The following is a 19,200-nucleotide window of genomic DNA, read 5'->3' on the forward strand; positions in this document are numbered from 1 at the left end:
ATCCAATCTTTGAGAGCCTTATGGTATTTCTGTCCGTCTCTTTTTCAAGATGACCTCTCAAGAGATGGACATTCACTGTCTTAAAATTAAACAAACCCAAACTTTTGAAATTTATCCCACATTTTAAAACCATATTTCAGTGTTCTTGTCTGCAATAAACATGACAATGTTCTATGTTGTGTGTCCATTAAGGAAAGCTTCAAGCCCTCCAGCCATTCGGGAGACAACTACTCTGTTTGTTTTTTCCTTGGTCAGTCCAAATCCCTTCCGTTTGTTCTGTCCCTGCCCCCTTTACCACCCCACCCCTTGAGGCTGAAAAAGAGTGTAACAGTACAGTTGGCCAGAAAAATCAGGGGCTTATTTTTGGTGCAGGACAGCTGTACTCGGGTTTTCTTCTTATTTTCCGAGGCAACGGATGTTTGTATTCGCTAGGGGGGAAATAGAGAAAGTGTGAAAAGAAAGAGTGCATTATGTCCAGTAGATGCCTTTAGGATGATTAAACATGTAATGGTCAAAAACTGGCTTGTTGTCAAACTCGCAAAGAGAAAAGGCAACGAGGGAGACTGCGTCTGGAAATGAACGTCAAACAAGTTATTTTGTCAGGAGATTCATCGCTTGCTGGCCGATATAAGTTAATCACAATAGCTCTTTTTTTTTTTTTTTTTTTTTTTTTTTTTATACACTGGAGAGAAATATTGCTTGTGTGGGAGAGAGAGACGTCAAAAGAAGTTCAGTGTGCTTTGTGTCAGACAAAGTGGAAGATGTTATTCATAACTTATTTTGTATGGCGTGTTTGGTCTGTTTTCGTCATAACATGGTAATGAATTGTTCTGGGTTTGTCAAGAGGTCCTTATCAGTTCTGCTTATACCTTTTCCTCTGTCGTCAGTTATGTTTTATTCAACATTTTCTTTTTAGCAGTGGTCGGCTGGCCAAGTGTCAGTTAATATGAAGTTCGAATATGCTCCAAGTGTTCCCGGCTGCTGGCTAGTACAGCGTTGTGAAGCTTTCACATTTCTTTTGAAATATTGACAATTGAAAAAGCTTGGGTTTGAAACTTGAAAATTGACTGGTACAGGGGTCGATTTCACAAAAAGTTAGTTGATAGTCCTAAGTTAGGATGAGTAACTGGTCCTAATTCGAGATAAGACTAGTCCTAACTCTTTGTGAAATCCACCCCAGGACTTGAATCACTGACCTCCAGATTAACTTACTGCCACTTTACCAACTGAGGATCCAGCCCTATGTTTTAGCGGTCTCCCCAGTTGTCAATGTCTTCTTTTCAGGGTGGCAGTCAGAAGCCACAAAACCGTTTGTACAAAAGCTAGCGGACTAGTGAAGTGGCAAGCTATCCTGTCCAGCTGGCCAGTCACTACTAATGTTAAAGGCCAACCCTGTAGTTCCCTTAAAAGTTCAGTCAGAAGCACCTTTTGAAAAAATGAAACCGTAAAAAAAATAAAAAGGGCAATTGAAGACATGCTGAAAAATACAAATGTCGGTGCGAAGCTCTCGATCAAAGGCAGAATTATGTTCCAGCCACACATGGATCCCTAGGGCATCATGGAAAAAAAAAATCCCCAACGTGGGAATCATATGAAGAAGAAAAATGATAGAGTGAGCTAAAAAAAAGTGCATGTTTTAAAGAATATGCCATTCGTGTCTAATGCTGATTGTCACAGATCTTACGAATGCTTGCGTACGCACGGAGCCTTCCCAAGTGTAACTGAACACATTTAATCCCCCCGGCTAAGTCGACAGTGGGTGAAGATAATGAGTGAACTTTATGTCAGTAAGAAGAGTGTAGATGTATGGTGTGGGATCGCTGACAAAGCCCTTTTTCGCTGAACATTTGACTGGAATTTGATGATTTTGGTGGAGTGAATGGAAAGAAGGGCTTTTTAATGTTTTTTTCATACGGCTGGAATTTTATGCCTGAAATGAAAATCATGTGAATGAAAAACGATGGCAGAGTTTGTGATTTTTACCGGTCGAGTTCTGATGTCACATTTTAAAACTTTGCATCAAGGATGTTTCAGAATTAGTGATTTTGAAATCCCACGTTTGAATAGTTTGATAAAAGAACTAAGTTTTGAGAATGAATTTCATTGTTCTGCTTTCCTGTCAAATAAACGGGTCAAATGTAAATCATTGAAGAAGCATCATCAATCTTGGACAAAGTGTCCAAGTTCCAAGTTCTTTTGTGTCTGTCTTTTGAGAGGAAGAATAACTGAAGAAAGTTCCTCAGAAAAAGAAAACAAAACATATCTTGTTTTCGAATTTTGTTTAATTTATTAGGTTTTTTAAACATTGACGTTATTCTTTTGTTTTGTGAAATTTAATTTATAATTTTTTTATTTATCAATATGAATCACAAGGGAAACTGACTGGGTAAATTTTGAAATGAATTTTTGGTTTGAACAAAGAATTGACTAGAGTGGGATTCGAACCAATGACCTCTGGATTAACATGCCGGCGCTCTACCAACTGAGCTATCTAGCCCTATATTGGCGGTGTCCCTATTTTGTCAATATCTTTGTTCGGGGGTGCCAGTCGACAGTAGCCATACAATCATTAACTACCGTGTAGCCAGGGATCACACCCAAATTACGCTACAACCTGGGAAGCGGCAACCAGGGGGATCAATTTTTTTTTAAATAAATTTTCCACCACATTAATGGGAAATGATTAATGTAATTTTTTAAATTTTATGTTAATGCTCAACTTTTGTTTTGTACATTTCCCTGACTTGCTCTCTTTGTCAGTTTTAAAAGAAAACAAAAAACAAATCCTCTTGTTGATAATTTTTTTCCCCACAATGTTATGTGTCTGTTTGAATGAAAGGGACCGATAAATCAGAGGACGAACAAAACATGAAGAGAAAAAAATAGTCTAACAATTAACAATTTAGTGTAAGAGACAACTGTACCTACTGACGTCAACGCTGCTTTTCACACTAGCCGACATTCTTTTCTGGATGTATTCCAAGGGCTGTTAGTTTAATCACGTTATCTTCTCACTCATGGGCATAAGGCAGACATGTGCTGCATGTCTGTAACATGTTTTCCTGCATTTTTTTTATTTTTTATTTTTTGTGTGTGTGGGGGGGGGGGGCTCAAGTCCCCAGACATGCTCCAACGTTAATTAGTCAGATTTCAAGCAGGGATGAGTGGCTCAACAGCAATGCTTGTTTGCAAATCTTCATTTTTATTGTATCAGGTTTTTTTTCTTGGTTTTTTTCTCACTTTAAATTTTGTCAACATTTTATGTAGGACTTTTTTTGTTTGTAATGTTGTAGTTAAATTTTCTAAAGTGTAGAGCTTTACATGTTTATTATAGACCATGTGACGCGTGACACCACATGTTCTTACAAAAGATGAAAGCTCTTTTTTCTGTCGTTCTCTATTTGTAACAATTAAGCTATTTTTTTTAACTTATAATCTCATAACCTTATCTTAGAGTCTGTTTTTGTGCAGTAAAGATTTTCCAATTGTATGTTTCCTGACCACTGTTCAAGAGCTTTTTTTATTTGACAGTTTTTCCTTGATCCATTTACTATCATGTCTGCAATCCTGTCTTCTCTTACTTGTAGATGATGTGCGGATACTGTTGAGGGAGATCATGATGGAGGCAAGGAACCTGACTCAGGCAGAGAGGTAAGATATGACCAAGAAAAAGAGCAGACGGGTACGTTCCATTCGCGCAAAGTTCACCAACAATTTCCAGTGGAACAAGTTGTGCGCCGCCACTGTTGGCCAACCCTCCCTCCTACTGTCTGACCATGCAATATCATCCACCAAACTGTGGTTTTGAATAATAGATAAACTGTGCCAGTCGGCAATATGATAACATGTTGTGAATACAGCTACATGGTACACAGTCAACCCTCCTTCCTATACGGTCTGACCATTCAATATTATCCACTTTGATTTTGAATAATAGATAAACTATGCCAGTCTAAGTAGGATTTGAAACTTTGCATGGTGGAAATACGATATGGAAAGGTTTGCGGAGTAACCATGTAATGACTCTAATGAGTTGGGGTGGTTCTGAAAAGAACCAATGGTTTCAACTCAACCAATGGTTCTTTTCAGAACCACCCCAACTCATTAGAGATAGTCATTACATGTACATGGTGTTACCACAAACCTTTCCATATGCCAGTCTACAATATTATATACGTTGATGATTGAGTTGACATCGTACACAGTCAACCCTCCGACTGTCTGACCATTACATATCATCCACCGAACTGTGGTTTTGAATAATAGATAAACTGTGCCAGTCGGCAAAATGTAATGACTATCTCTAATGAGTTGGGGTGTTTCTGAAAAGAACTGTTGGTTTCAACTCAACCAACGGTGAGTTAGGGTGGTTCTGAAAAGAACTGTTGGTTTCAACTCAACCAATGGTGAGTTAGGGTGGTTCTGAAAAGAACTGTTGGTTTCAACTCAACCAACGGTGAGTTAGGGTGGTTCTGAAAAGAACTGTTGGTTTCAACTCAACCAACGGTGAGTTAGGGTGGTTCTGAAAAGAACTGTTGGTTTCAACTCAACCAACGGTGAGTTAGGGTGGTTCTGAAAAGAACTGTTGGTTTCAACTCAACCAACGGTGAGTTAGGGTGGTTCTGAAAAGAACTGTTGGTTTCAACTCAACCAACGGTGAGTTAGGGTGGTTCTGAAAAGAACTGTTGGTTTCAACTCAACCAACGGTGAGTTAGGGTGGTTCTGAAAAGAACTGTTGGTTTCAACTCAACCAACGGTGAGTTAGGGTGGTTCTGAAAAGAACTGTTGGTTTCAACTCAACCAACGGTGAGTTAGGGTGGTTCTGAAAAGAACTGTTGGTTTCAACTCAACCAACGGTGAGTTGGGGTGGTTCTGAAAAGAACTGTTGGTTTCAACTCAACCAACGGTGAGTTGGGGTGGTTCTGAAAAGAACTGTTGGTTTCAACTCAACCAACGGTGAGTTGGGGTGTTTCTGAAAAGAACTGTTGGTTTCAACTCAACCAACGGTGAGTTGGGGTGTTTCTGAAAAGAACTGTTGGTTTCAACTCAACCAATGGTTCTTTTCAGAACCACCCCAACTCATTAGAGATAGTCATTACATGGTGTTACCGCAAACCTTTCCATATGCCAGTCTACAGTATTATATATATTCAGTTACCACCGTAAACAGTCAACCCTCCTACTATGTGGCCATTCAATATTACCTGTGTGGTTTTGAACGATAGATACAATTTATGATACCATGTAGGCCTACTGCTCTTATTTAAATGCTTGAAATAGTTTTTCAACTCGCTGGAAAATGTTACCAAAAGTCTTGAGGGTTTTGAAAATGGCACTTTTGTTGAAAATAATTTATGCCCACCCTGTTAAATTTATCAAACTTATCAAGTCATAACACAACATAAAAACTTATTAATTCAAGTTGACTTGATTAAAATAAAAAATTAAAAATTGTAAATATCTTTTTGGAAATATTTGAGGAGCAATAATAATAATGGACTATTATAAAGTGCCATACATGTATCTGCCGGAAAGCCACTCCTGGCACATAGTCAAAAGAACTCTGCTAATGACGGCTATGACTGAATGAGTCAACCAAAATACTAGGGTGTTCAACCAACAAATTAATCATTCACATTGACAATTACACATCCAGTTAATATAGCTGTTTGCATACACTGTTGAAATTAAAGTGATGTGCACTTTCATGAAATGATGTTTGTGATATCTGAGGTTTGACCTTATTATCTAAGGTGTTCCCTGTTCTCTTTTTCCATGTCCAGCAATTGCAATTCAGATACTGAGCAATTCTAAGAAGCTCTTTCACTTTCATGAAATAATTTTTTATCTGAGATTTCACCTCATTTTATCCTAGGTGTTCCCTGTTCTTAGTGGAGAATGACGAACTCGTTGCAAAAGTATTTGACGGACACGTCCTAGATGTGAGTATGACTCGGATCATGTTGTTTTTATTTAACATTCACTTTTTTGTTTTTCAATTGCTGGAACCACAGTCAGTGCGATCGGTGTGTATAGGGTATGATAGGAGGATTGCGTGGAAGGTTGAGATGAGGTGTGATTGTTTGCTTTGAAGTAAGGGAATAAAAGAGTGGTGCAAGTTCTTAAAGGCAGTGGACACTATTGGTAATTGTCAAAGACCAGTCTTCTCACTTGGTGTATATCAACATATGCATAAAATAACAATTCTGTGAAAAAATTTAGCTTGATTGGTTGTCGAAGTTGCGAGATAACTATAAAAGAAAAAACACCCCTGTCACAAGAAGTTGCGTGCTTTTAGATGCTTGAAGTTCTACGCCACTTCAGAGGGAGCCGTTTCTCTCAATGTTTTATACTATCAACCTCTCCCCATTACTCGTTACCAAGTAAGGTTTTATGCTGATAATTATTTTGAGTAATTACCAATAGTGGCCACTGCCTTTAAACGGCTGTTTGAAACAGGCAGGATTGCATGGTCATGACCCTGCTCGGTTTTTAACGGTCATTTAAGACCGAGTTACTACTCTTTTTTATTCCAACTTATAAATGAATATTCGAAGTGGGTAAATTTTCAAAAAACTTTTTTTTAAAACTAAGTTTGGTGCGTGTCGGGTTGAGTATACAAGCGTGTACAAATATATTACGCGCAGTTACTTATAGCTATAAAATGCGTCCGCAAAAGTGAGTTGGTGTGTCGAGCTTTCGCGCCCAACATGAAAAGCCAGTTAGTCTTCTATAGCTCAAGCTATGTCTTTGAAACCCCCACGTGGCATGTTCCCACCAAAAGGAATAGCAAAACTGTTTGGGGTATTTATGAATCTTTTATCTCAACAGGAAATGGGTGAGGTCCGGATACCAATAACTCAGGGCATTGCTGGACATGTAGCAACAACCGGTAAGTCTTAATTTCTTCTTTTTAATGGTATGGGGAGGTGATTTATTCATTTTTTCCCGACCCCCTTCAAAGCTGGTTTTAAGATCAAATTCATAATTCTTTTGAGATTGAACCATGTATATATACAATGCCTGAGATTTCAGAGTAGGGCTTTTAAATCCACAGATAAATGTGAGTAGCTAAGCTTTGCTCTCGCCTGCTTTTCTGAGCTGACTGTTAATTTGGTTGCCCAACAGCCTATTACAACCCTGACTCTTTGGTTAACTAGTGCAGAGGGGTTGATTTGGCCAGAGTTCTACACAGTCAAAACATATAGTACCAATTTCTCATATCAGGTTAAAAGTATGTGTTGCTTTCTCTGTATAGTTATACCTTCTTCTTGTTTGCCCGAATTTTCCCCACTGTTGTGCTCAAATTTGGTTGGTCAGTTGCAGTCCCTACCTCCTTGGGTCATATGCCTAAGCTTCTTTCAGCCTCCCTTTTCTGCACAAAATGTGTCTCACAAAAGACATGGCGCCGTCCTTGTACCTTACTACTAAAGTGAGACATATATGCATTTCAAATCTTCACAAAAACTTGATAACCCATGCTTATCCTTTTTTTTTTTATCTCTCTCATTCAACGTCACAAAACAGGCAAAATCTTGAACATCAAGGATGCCTACTCTCATCCCCTCTTCTACAGAGGTGTCGACAACAGCACTGGCTTCCGGACGAAGAACATCCTGTGCTTTCCCATCAAGGACCGCTCAAGTGAGTCTTGCCAAGGAGGTCAGGAATACTTTTGTTACCAATTTTGATTCTCTTTCCTCTGCTCATCGCAAAGAAGCACTCAGTACCTCTCTGCCGTCAACTAAATGCCCAGCCGCTCATCGCTTCACTCATCTTGCACATTTCAGCTTGGCGGTAACTTCTGGATGTCTGGAAGGCCTTTGACATTTTAAGTCAATCCAAGAAGCTTTTCCACATTAGTTATAACCTGGATGGTCAGAGACCATTCAATAGTACATCGTAGGTATTTACTAGAATTCGTTTCAAGGCAGTCTGTCCCTCAGATGCTTTGCTGCTGAGATTAAGTGTCCAGCAATAGATGTTCAGATACTGAGCAATTCTTAGAAGCTTTTTTCACAGTATTACCTGGATGGTCAGATGCTATTCCATAGATCTTCTTAGGTATTTACGAGAATCACTTTTAAGATGGTCTGTCCTTCACTCTGCTGCTTTGCTTGGAAGCCTTGCCGCTGAGATTGAGTGTCCAGCAATTGCTGTTCAGATACTGAGCAATTCTAAAAAGCTCTTTCACAATATTTACCTGGATGGTCAGAGGCCATTTCATAATACTTTTTAGGTAGTTACTAAAATCTGTTTGAATGCAGTTGGCTCTTGGCTGCTTTGCTTGGAAGCCTTGCGGCTGAGATTTGGACTCTCTTCTTGTCCAGCTATTGCTTCCGATTCTTAAACTAGCACAGGTGCTCTGTGAGCACTCTTTGGTCTTGCAGGAGTGCTATAGTAAGCCTTGCCATGGGTGAGATTAAAAGTCTATATTTTGTTGTCCCTGCTTCTTATTTTGAGAAGTCTAGCTGTTAGATCTGTTCAATGAAGCTTTACTACTGATTAGATAGAAGATATGGTAGTCTGTTAAGGTAGTTGAGCTACCTCTAGATTGCTGTTAAACAGCCTGTTCATTCGATGTGCAATCTTCTTTGACCGTTTTCTAGAAGCCATGCCACTCAGCCATGCCACTCAGCCATGCCTCTGTGAGTGGCATTCTTCAAAGTCCTACACTAGGTTGTCCTTAGATTTGCAAACATACAAAGGTGATCAAAGGTCTTGGAGACTAATGAAGAAGCCCTTTCACTTAGAGTAAGGTCTTGGCGATCAAAGGTCTTGGAGACTAATGAAGAAGCCCTTCCACTTGGAGTAAGGTCTTGAAGACTAACAAAACCACATTGGGAGGGGTATGAAACAGCAGTTGGTGTTACGAGTCAGGAAGGGGGGGGGGGGGGATATAGTCCTATAATGTGTATGTGGGTTGGGTAATCAGTCCATCTATAATTGATGGATGTTAAACACACTCGGCTTGTACCCTTAATGCTTCATTAGATCCTGGAATCATAAACCAGTTTTATTGATGGACTCATTCAACAATAAATCATTCATTCGATGCACTAGCGGATGCAGTCCCATCATTCATTTACAGCCCAGGGTATCTGTAATGATCCATTGCCTGGTTGCTGATTTTCCACTCCAGTAAGCGCAATATGGATTGACATTTTAATTTGCTGCCATTTTTTTCCGGACTGAGTGAAAGGCGCTGAGTGCTTACAGTTTGCTTTTTTTCTTCCCCCCAATCCCATCCCATCTAAGCCATTAAACACTTGATGTGGGTGCTATTAGAAAGCCTTGTTAAGTTGCAGGGCCATTATTACAAAATATTGGCCTAATGGACCAGTAATTCAGGTTGATGTACACAATGGGTCCCACTTACACCCCCCCCCCCTCCTTACCCATTAAAGGCTAATGTGAGGGCAATATAAAGAAATCAAATTTAACAGTGGGGTCTTTGTGAAAGAAAAACACCCACCCAACTATATACTTGTGCATAGTTACACTATTGATCTTCCATTGCTATCTTTAAGACGTTGATGATTGTGTTAGGAATACTCAATTGTAGGAGCAAGATGCAAAGCTCATCTGCATGAAGGATATACTGAAATGTGTAATAATAATAATAATAATAATAATAAAAATAATAATAATAGTGGCCTTTTATAGAGCGCTCAGGTCTGTCAGGCATGACGCTCATGGCGCTGTACAAGCAAAATATAAACACTAAAGAAAGTACAATTCTATACAACATTGACTTACTTAGGTAGAGATGCAGGTTAATCAGTTCAGTGAAACATAATTACGAAGTGAACGGATGAGATGCAGGTTAATCAGTTCAGTGAAACATAATTACGAAGTGAACGGATGAGTTTTGAGTAGTTGTAATAAATATTCATTTTGTTGGAGGAGTATACACAAGTATAAGTAATGTACTGAAGATGTCATGCATATTCATGTATGGGCGGATCTTTTCTGTAACAGGCCAGCCCAACTGCCTGTCCATCCTACACCAGGATGCATCAGCGTGCTCAGAGTTTCACGGTATGGTTCGGCCATCTTTATTCCATTCATATTATTTAAGAAAACAAAAAATTCATTTTGCAAGAAACAAAACAGACCAAAACATTTTAACGCCGGCATGTATTGTGCAGTTGCATTCCCTTATGTTAAAGGAAGGTACAACATTATGTTAAACTTGTGTGTGTATGTGTGGTTTGGTGTTGTTGTTGTTGTTGTTGATGATGATGTTGTTGTTGTTGTTGTTGTTGTGTTTCATGTGTTTGTTTTTTTCTTGTGATAAAACTTGTTTGACCTTTCCCTACAATGAGAGGTCAAAGTAACTAGTGCTCCCTATATTTTATTTTTTGTTTCTACAAATAAAATAATTATTTGTTTTATTTTGTTTGTTATAAAAAGTTCTTCTGAAAGAGATTTGAAAGAGAAACAAATGAAACTTCACAAAAGAAAAACAAATCTTATAATGTTTATGATCGGTACTTCTGTCTGTTGTGTTTTGATCATAAAGTTATATATAAGAACTAGAGGGCGCACTGGTGATGCTGCTTGCACAAACGTGACGGGATCGCAAGGGGACACGCGCGCCGTAGTGTGCGCATTTGAATATGAAGTACACGTTGGAGTTGTACGCTGTTTTGTCAAATTACAAAATGGCCGCACAAACACGCTGAGCGATGCTGTTTTGTCATCTTACAAAATGGCTGCATGTGCGCATGCTGGGCCGTGTATATAGGCCAGTGCGCCCTCTGGTTCTTAAATACAACTCTATGGTTTTGACGTACATGTTCTGTGAATAGAACACAAGGAAAATTGGATTGGTCAATGTGAGGAACTTGAGGTTCTACGAACCTGGAGGTCTCAGGTTAACATCCCTATGTTGGCAATGTTACTTGGTTAGGTCAAAGTCGATAAAACAATACTTGAAATATTAATTTTGGTTTTTACCCATACACCGATGTGTGTTAGCACTGTAATCTCAGTACTTTCCCGAGTCCTGTGAAAAAAATATCACAGGCATGTTACTCGGGTGGGATTCAAACCCACGACCCTTGCAACTCGAGAGTAGTTTCTTACCAACTAGACTTCCGAGGTTGCCCGGAAGCTAGAGGCAATTTAACATCTCTTATAATACTTGAAATGTTGTACCTTGGCTTTAGCATCAATTTAATGTGCTGCATCATTTCAAAAGCAAACTCCAGTGTTGTTTATATTTACTGAAACTGAATTGTGAGAATTGTGTCATATTAATGGTTTGGAAAAAAAAAACATTTTTTTTGTTAATAAAACCATCCCTGCATGATCATAAGCAAGCTCCTGTAAAGGGTCAAATATGACCTTTTGATTATGCGGTGTAGTTTTTTTATCATCTACATATAAAGAACAAAAAAACAAGCTCGCAGTTAAAGCCTATCGAGATCTACTAATGCATTGTTGTGAGGTTTTTGGAGGTACCATGAATAACCTGCATGAGGTTTGTGGTTCATCGTAGTGGTTTGTGGTTGTATTATAGGGAATGGAATTAACTGGTGAAGGGTTGGGACGTAAAAGGGTGAACTTACCAAAACATTTCCATAACTCTTGTTTGTTTTTCACTTTTTATTATATCTGGGGAGGAGGTTTTGTGGTGGGGGGGGGAGGGTAAAATCTGATGACTCTTTCTAAAGGCACTGGACACTATTGGTGATTACATTACTCAAACTAGTTGTTGGTATAAAAAACTTGCGTGGTTACAAGTAATGGGGAGCTGTATAAAACATTGCGAGAAACGGCTCAGATCCGGGTCTGACCCGCCTTTTTCTTGATCTGGTGTAAATGGTTCTCAATTGCCACAGTCTCTTCAGGGATTCCCATCCACGCTCCCTGGGATAATAAACCTAAATACCCTAATTTACTCCTAGGATTGAGTGGTCATATTCTACCTTCGTCTTACATCCCACAGGGTCTGTGATCAGTGATCAACCAAGGACTGAGTAGTTCTGGCCCAAGCCGCTTTTTTTTTTGACTTCACAAACTTCAAGTAGTAATGATTTTCCTTTTTATCAGAGAGTGCTTTGGTTGGAGGTTCTCTCTGTCGAGAAAAACTGAGGGAAGGCCATAAAAGTTGCTTTGAGGTTATGTTGGATGGGGCAAGGCTGGATTGCTGTAGGGCTGTGAATTTCATTGTTGTAGGGCAATAAGTTCTTTTTTGATAAGTCGGTATTTTGACAAATTTTATGGGGAGTGGGAGGGAACTCTCTTGTGGGGTTCGGGGTTCAGGGTAAGCGGAGAGGTGACGACTTTAATGGCTTCTTTGTAATTGCATTCCTGCTGTACTGCTGCATCATGTGTCATGGCTACATGTACATGTAACTCTAATCATCGTATATACTTATATCATGTACAAATGTGTCTTACAGCTTACGCTAACATTTGCGGCTGATTCTAACATTTGCGGCTGATTTGTGGTGGCTAGTTGGTGCAGACATTTGTTCCAGGGGGGGGGGGGGGGCTAGATAGCTCAGTTGGTATTCCGCTGGCACGTTAATCGAGAGGTCTTTGGTCTGAGTCCCACTTTAGTTAGTTTTTCTTTGTTCAACCCGAAATCAAATGCATTTGGTAACAAGAGGGTTAATTACATGTAGACGAGCAGTCGAACCCCACTTTCATGGCTCTGCTTACCACAAATTGTTGTACTGATGGTCATCATTCTTCAATCCCATTGTGTAAGCGAAATTGCTAAGTACTGATGTATGCATGTGCTTACCAGTGAGATGCGCTTTAATTAAGCACGTACTTGTCGTTTACGATAAGCAGAGCTATGAAATTAGGCCCAGCTGTGCATAATCATCAAATGGTGGTTGCATGCCATTCACATTTTCATCTGACCTCACAGTATAAAGTGATCACATAATGATTATGCCATGGCGTTATAATCTTTACTGACTACAATAGTTACCTAACAAGTCACAAGTTGATCAAACTTGGGGACCCAATTTCATCTAGCTGCTGGAAATACCACTAATTTGCTGAAAAGTTCATCCCCAAACTGATTTTTTGTGTGCTCATGATAGATAGAATAAAAGCTTTCAAATAACCTGATTCAGGGAAAAATATAGAATGCTTAAAGCCATTATACACTTTCAGAACATGACACAAGATAAAAGTTCACAGATTTACAAATAACTTACAGGGTTTACAAAAGGTAATAGTGAAAGACTTCTCTTGAAATATTATTCCATGAAATGTTTTACTTTTTGAGAAAACATTAAAACAATTCTTGATATCGAGAATTACGGATTTATTTTAAACACATGTCATGACACGGGGAAACGTGCAGAAACAAGGGTGGGTTTTCCAGTTATTTTCTCCCGACTCCGATGATCGATTGAGCCTAAATTTTCACAGGCTTGTTATTTTATATACAAGTTGTGATACACGAAGTGTGGGACCTGGACAATACTGTTTACCGATAGTGTCCAATGGCTTTAAAGGCAGAGTATTTGTGACCCACTCTGTAAAAATGAGTCACATGTCGCCCAATGCAATATTAAGTTATGGACAGTTTAATGTGGAAAATATAAAATAAATAAAAATAAAGCTATGAATACAACAATTTTGTGATCATACTTACGTCTAATTTGTATCCTTTTGCACACAATGGTAGTTTAAAATATAATTTTACTTGTAATTCGTTTTTCACAAAAAATGGTGTAGTGTCTAATTTCAAACGGGAGTAACTCAGCAACGCCATACACTCCAAAGCTTAGACACATACCAAATTACTGCTGCTGATGTGTTCTTTCCAGCCATGCTTATAACTCAATTCCTGAAATTGCCTACATCTGACTCATTTTCACAGAGCGGGTCACATTTATACTTTTGGTGATTACTCTACAATTTCATGACCCTCAAAAACTTACTTTGTAAAGAGCACTGGAGAATTGTTGGTTGATAGTATATACCCCTGTTAGAAACAACCTCCTTTTATAGTAAAGTAGTTTTAGAGAAAGAGGCTACTTTTCATCTGGGCCCAAATTCATAGAGCTGCTAAGCACACAAATTTGCTAAGCATGAAATTTCTTCCTTGATAAAAACAGGATTACCAACCAAATTTCCACGTGATTTTTAGGATAAGCAAACAACAGCTGAATACCAGTAACAAGCAATATGCAACCAATGGAAATTTGGTTGGTAAGCCTGTTTTTATCAAGGAAAAAAATTTCATGCTAAGCAAATTTGTTGCGCCTAGCAGCTCCATGGCATGGTTTTCCTGGAGGCTCATCCACCAGTTGGAACTGGCACTTAATATTTATTCACTTTGACTGTCATTTGTAAAACGTATTTACAAACATTTAATCTATATTGGTGCTCATTTCTTTTTGGGCAACGAACTCTGGAAAAACTTACGGCTGTCGGCAAATTGTACCTCTTTGATGCTTGCTTTTTTATACTAACCCAATTTGTCGGATAATTTTCAAATACCTTCAGCTGTGTTCTTAACTGAATCAAAGGCCTTCTGCACTTTCTTCCCATAGCAATTTTCCCAAATACCTTTCTCCAATGCCTGTTCCTCGCATACCTTTCTTTTGGAATGATTTTGATAAGTGATCAGACAACTTTTGTTTACTAAACAACCGTAATGCAGGCAAATATAATTTCCCTGTTTGGAAAGACAAATTTGAAAATATCCCTGGTTATGGCATTTTTTTTTTTATGTTGAGTGCATTTGTCTCTGATTGTTGCACAAAATTTCCTCGATCCCAAGATGCAAATGGTGGTAGCTCTCTTTGGATTGAAAAAGACATTGTGAAAGACAGCATTTAAATCTAACAAGCAAGTGGCTCATTGTAAGCACTTAATTTGAGGTCCAATTTATTTGTGGAACTATGGTGACCGCTGTATATGAAATAAACACTCCATGGTTCGGCTTCACAAAAGCAGTTTTTACTGAGGGCTTGTCCTACATGTACATGTCTGACTCTTAAAGATCTATTAAAAACTTAACTACATGTAACTTGCCTAAACAAAGATCAGACTAGTCTAATAACTCTATGTGAAATCCACCCCTGGTGCAACACTTCTAAAAAGATCACTACACACTCTTTTGAAGTTGTTGTGACAATTTAATTTAAACCATTTAATAACTCATACCATTGATAATGAAGTTTACTTAATTTCCTGGTTGTAAACAGTTCTTTCCCTTTTGTTTTGATGTTTTTTTTTTGGTACAGATGTTGTTGGGATTGCCGAGCTATGCAACAAAGTAAATGGTAAGTCTTAAGTTTTTCTTTCTTCCAAACTAATGGGTTCACAACTGTGATAAATTTTCTTGTCCTTAAAGATGTATTGCTTACAGGTTGGAACGTTGTTCACTTTTGAATATGTTATTCTCTTTTGAACCATATTCTAAATGTTACTTTAATAATTGTCTTGCGTAAAGGCACTGGACACTATTGGTAATACTAAAAATAATTGTTAGCATAAAAACTTACTTGGTAACAAGCAGTGGAGAGCTGTTGATAGTATAAAACATTGAGAGAAATGGCTCCCTCTGAAGTAACTAAATTTTCGAGGAAAAAAAAAAAAAAATTCCACTGAAATATTTGAATTTGATTTTGAGACCTCAGAATTAGATTTTGAGGTCATGAAATCAAGCATCTGAAAGCACACAACTTTGTGTGGAAAGGGTGTTGTTTCTTCAATTATTATCGCACACCTTTGACAACCAATTGAGTTTAAATTTTCACAGGTTTGTTATTTTGTGCATATTATGAGAAACACCAAATGAGAAGACTGGTCTTTGACAATTACCAATAGTGTCCAGTGTCTTTGAGGTAAGGACACAAGCATCAAGACTGGGACTCGAGGCCTACACTCTGCTGATCAGAAATACCAGAGCTTGATTCCGGTGCTCTTATCCGCTCAGTCACATTTATAATGCACATTTGTTGTAACTGATTGAGTACTTATACTTGTTAATGTGGTTTGAGCTTTACTCTGATGTATGTTAGCACTCTATCTTCAGTACTTTTCCGAGCCCTATGAAAACAAATCACAGGCATATTACTCAGGTGGGATTCAAACCCACGACCCTTGCATTGTCTTGCCAACTAGACCACTGAGGTTGCCGTTAGCCAGAGGCAGTTCGAATCCTATATTTTAGTAGCGGGTATGGCATCGATGCTGAATTTGCATTGGGATTTTTTTTCTTTCACACAGCTCAGGAAAGTACCAAGTATACAGTACTAACACGCATCGGTGCAATTGTAAAACCAAATTAATACATTTAATATTCTTAATCCCCGGTGCAGATTCAACATCTATTAAAGGAGTACTTTTGTTCCTTGTTCTTTTGATAGGTCTTTATTTCACTAAACACGATGAGGAAGTGGCAGCTGTATTCTCAATCTACTGTGGTATCAGTATTGTGCATGTAAGATTTCTTGTTATTTCTCTCTCCATTAAACTTGTTGTGGAGTCACCATTGTGTAATAATTATTTTTGGGATACACCAAGTGAGAACACTGGTCTTTGACAATTAACAAAGATGTCCAGTGTCGTTAAAGGGAGGGTATACACATATGGTAGTACTCCAAAAATCAATGACACAGAAGCTGACTTGGTTATAGAAGCACTGAATATGATGATAAGGTTTAGCATTTTGAGAAAGGATCCTAAGGAGTGTGGTTTTAGAGACAGAGATTTAAAAAACTGTCATTCATGAAATGTTTCTCTGATTGGGAGTTCCAAAAGATCAGCTCCTGACACTAATTTGTTCTTTTATTGTCCATCAGAGTTTACTTTATAAGAAGATGAAGGATGCTCAGTATCGAAGCAAGCTAGCTAATGAGCTCATGATGTACCATATGAAGGTAATATTAACAATCGTTATACCCCCGCCCCCCATCACCATCCCCACTTCCGCCAGGTGGGCCCAATTTCATAGAGCTGCTTAAGCACAAATTTTTGCTTAAGCAAATAAATTCTTGCTTAGTAAAATCCGATTACTGGCCAAGACTCCACTCAATTGTTATGCTGAGTAAACAACAGCTAAATACCAGTCACAAGCAATGTATATGGCATGACATTTTGGCCAGTAACATGTGTAAAATAAGCGAGCTATTTTCGTGCTTAAAGACCTGCTTGAACGAATATGTCAAGTCGTAAACTTTGCTGAAATTCACTCAAAATGTTTTCAAAGAATAGGGAAATCGAGTCATACGACTATAAAAAGATTTCAATTGTGTAAAAAAACAATCATTTTGAATGCCCTTATCCAGGGCTTTTCTGAGAGATTTGCGAAAAGCCCTGTTACGTAATCACTCTCAAAACGTCATCTCTGGGAGCTCCAATTTGTAAAGCCGCTTTGTTGCAGCGTGGAGGCATAACAAAGCAAGCTCCCAGAGATGATGTCAGCAGCATTGTCCTTTGACGTGCGCTCTCAACGGCAGAAGTGTTTTTAGTTTTTCAAAACCTTTCGGTTGGGGCCTGATTTTTTAATCGATAATTACGAAAAATTCAGAAGTGTACACGTATCAAAATTACATTAGAATGGTGAACAAATGCATTATAAACAAGTTAAAATACCATTTCCGTGGAAAACATTCCGCTCAGGTACCTGTTTAAACAAATATTTTGCTTAAGCAGCTCTATGAAATTGGCCCCACTGGTCACTTTTTCAAAATCTTTTCCAGGTTTCTGTCCAACTTTGCCTTTATATTATCAAAGGTTGATTAGATGTTATATTTCCTTGCATTGAACCTCTAGGACCATGGTTCAAATCCAACTTTGTGGGTTGGGTTTTCGGATCCCTACATGGCTGTGTGGCTTTTCCTATCTGGGGGGTTGTTCTTCCACATCTTAAACTGAAACTTCTTTCCTTGTCTTCTCTCCATTGTGTTTTTGGCTAGTACAATGATTCACTCGTCCCAAGCGCCTTGCCTTTACCAAAGGCGCTGGGATGGGCAAATGATCACTTAGTGGACACTATTGGTCATTACTCAAAATACTTATTAGCATAAAACCTTACTTGGTAATGAGTAATAGGGTTGATAGTATAAAACATTGTGAGAAACGGCTCCCTCTGAAGTAATATGGTTTTAGAGAAAGAAGTAATTTTCCACAAATTTGATTTCGAAACCTCAGATTTAGAATTTGAGGTCTCGAAATCAAGCATCTGAAAGCACACAACTTCGTGTGACAAGGGTGTTTTTTCTTTTAGTATTATCTTGCAGCTTCGACGACCGATTATGCTCAAATTTTCACAGGTTTGTTACTTTATGTATATGTTGAGATACACCAAGTTAGAAGACTTGTCTTTGACAATTATTAATAGTGTCCACTGTCTTTAGTGCTCAGTCCCATCATGTACAGTGTATCACACTCACACTGCAAACATGACGTACTTCCTAAACAAGAATCTCTGTGCAAGCTGAGTAGCCCATCCCAGCGGTCCTGGATAGACCGCTGGGGGGCCAAGCAAAGTATAGTGATTACAAAGCACTTTTCTGATAGGCCTTTGCTTCACAGCTAGAATAAATAAAATGAAAATTAAATGAAAAGGGCCAGATGAAGAAAACTGACTTCTTTATAATTATGAGCTGGCAACGCAAAATATTTGCATGTCACTCTAAGTGGAGAAGAATCATTGACACGAACAGCTAGTATATCAACATATTGACCTGTTTTTGCTATTTTGTTTCCAGGGGCCCGAAAGAAACAACATGACGGTTTGACTGTGTGTATAATTCATGCGACGCATTATTGACTTGCCTTGCCGTTGTATTTCCAGGGGCATACAATGCTATCAAATTGTCGCTGCATGTAATCTTGCATGACTTAATATCGACTTGTTTTTTAGGCTTTTGTAATTCCACAGGCCTAAAAACAACAACATAAAGCTTGGGTTGCTTGCATGACTCACTATTGACTTGTTATTTGCCATTGTATTTCCAGGGGGCAGAAGAGGATATCAAGCCCCTTCTATCGCGAGACTTGGTACCCAAGCCAGAGGTGTTCCATCCCCAGATGGCCAACTTTACCTACTCGCCCAGAGGCATCCCAGAGAATGACACCATCATGGTAAGAATATATTACCTGGGGTCGATTTCACAAAGAGTTAGGACTCGTCTTATCTTGAGTTAGGACGAGTAACTCGCCCTAACTTGGGATCTTAAGGTCTGCATGTTACAGTGCAGGGTTGGG

The 19,200-nt window shown here is 38.7% G+C and overlaps 1 protein-coding gene across 7 annotated transcripts in view; it reads left to right on the top strand.

Annotated features, from left to right (window-relative positions):
• Positions 1–19,200, top strand: part of LOC117293300 (cGMP-dependent 3',5'-cyclic phosphodiesterase-like) — a 117,976-nt gene that overhangs the window by 81,186 nt on the left and 17,590 nt on the right. For 3 of the 7 annotated variants that reach the window (XM_033775542.1, XM_033775544.1, XM_033775547.1), the window contains 9 exons: positions 3,588–3,651; positions 5,876–5,942; positions 6,832–6,892; positions 7,528–7,662; positions 9,982–10,041; positions 15,228–15,266; positions 16,356–16,429; positions 16,791–16,868; positions 18,952–19,077. In XM_033775542.1, coding sequence (XP_033631433.1) covers positions 3,588–3,651; positions 5,876–5,942; positions 6,832–6,892; positions 7,528–7,662; positions 9,982–10,041; positions 15,228–15,266; positions 16,356–16,429; positions 16,791–16,868; positions 18,952–19,077 — 704 coding nt within the window. The remainder of the gene's footprint in view (positions 1–3,587; positions 3,652–5,875; positions 5,943–6,831; positions 6,893–7,527; positions 7,663–9,981; positions 10,042–15,227; positions 15,267–16,355; positions 16,430–16,790; positions 16,869–18,951; positions 19,078–19,200) is intronic. The other 4 variants (XM_033775545.1, XM_033775548.1, XM_033775543.1 and 1 more) reach the window with 3 other exon arrangements.

This window comes from Asterias rubens, chromosome 8 (genome assembly GCF_902459465.1).
Source record: "Asterias rubens chromosome 8, eAstRub1.3, whole genome shotgun sequence".
Classification (NCBI taxonomy): domain Eukaryota; kingdom Metazoa; phylum Echinodermata; class Asteroidea; order Forcipulatida; family Asteriidae; genus Asterias; species Asterias rubens.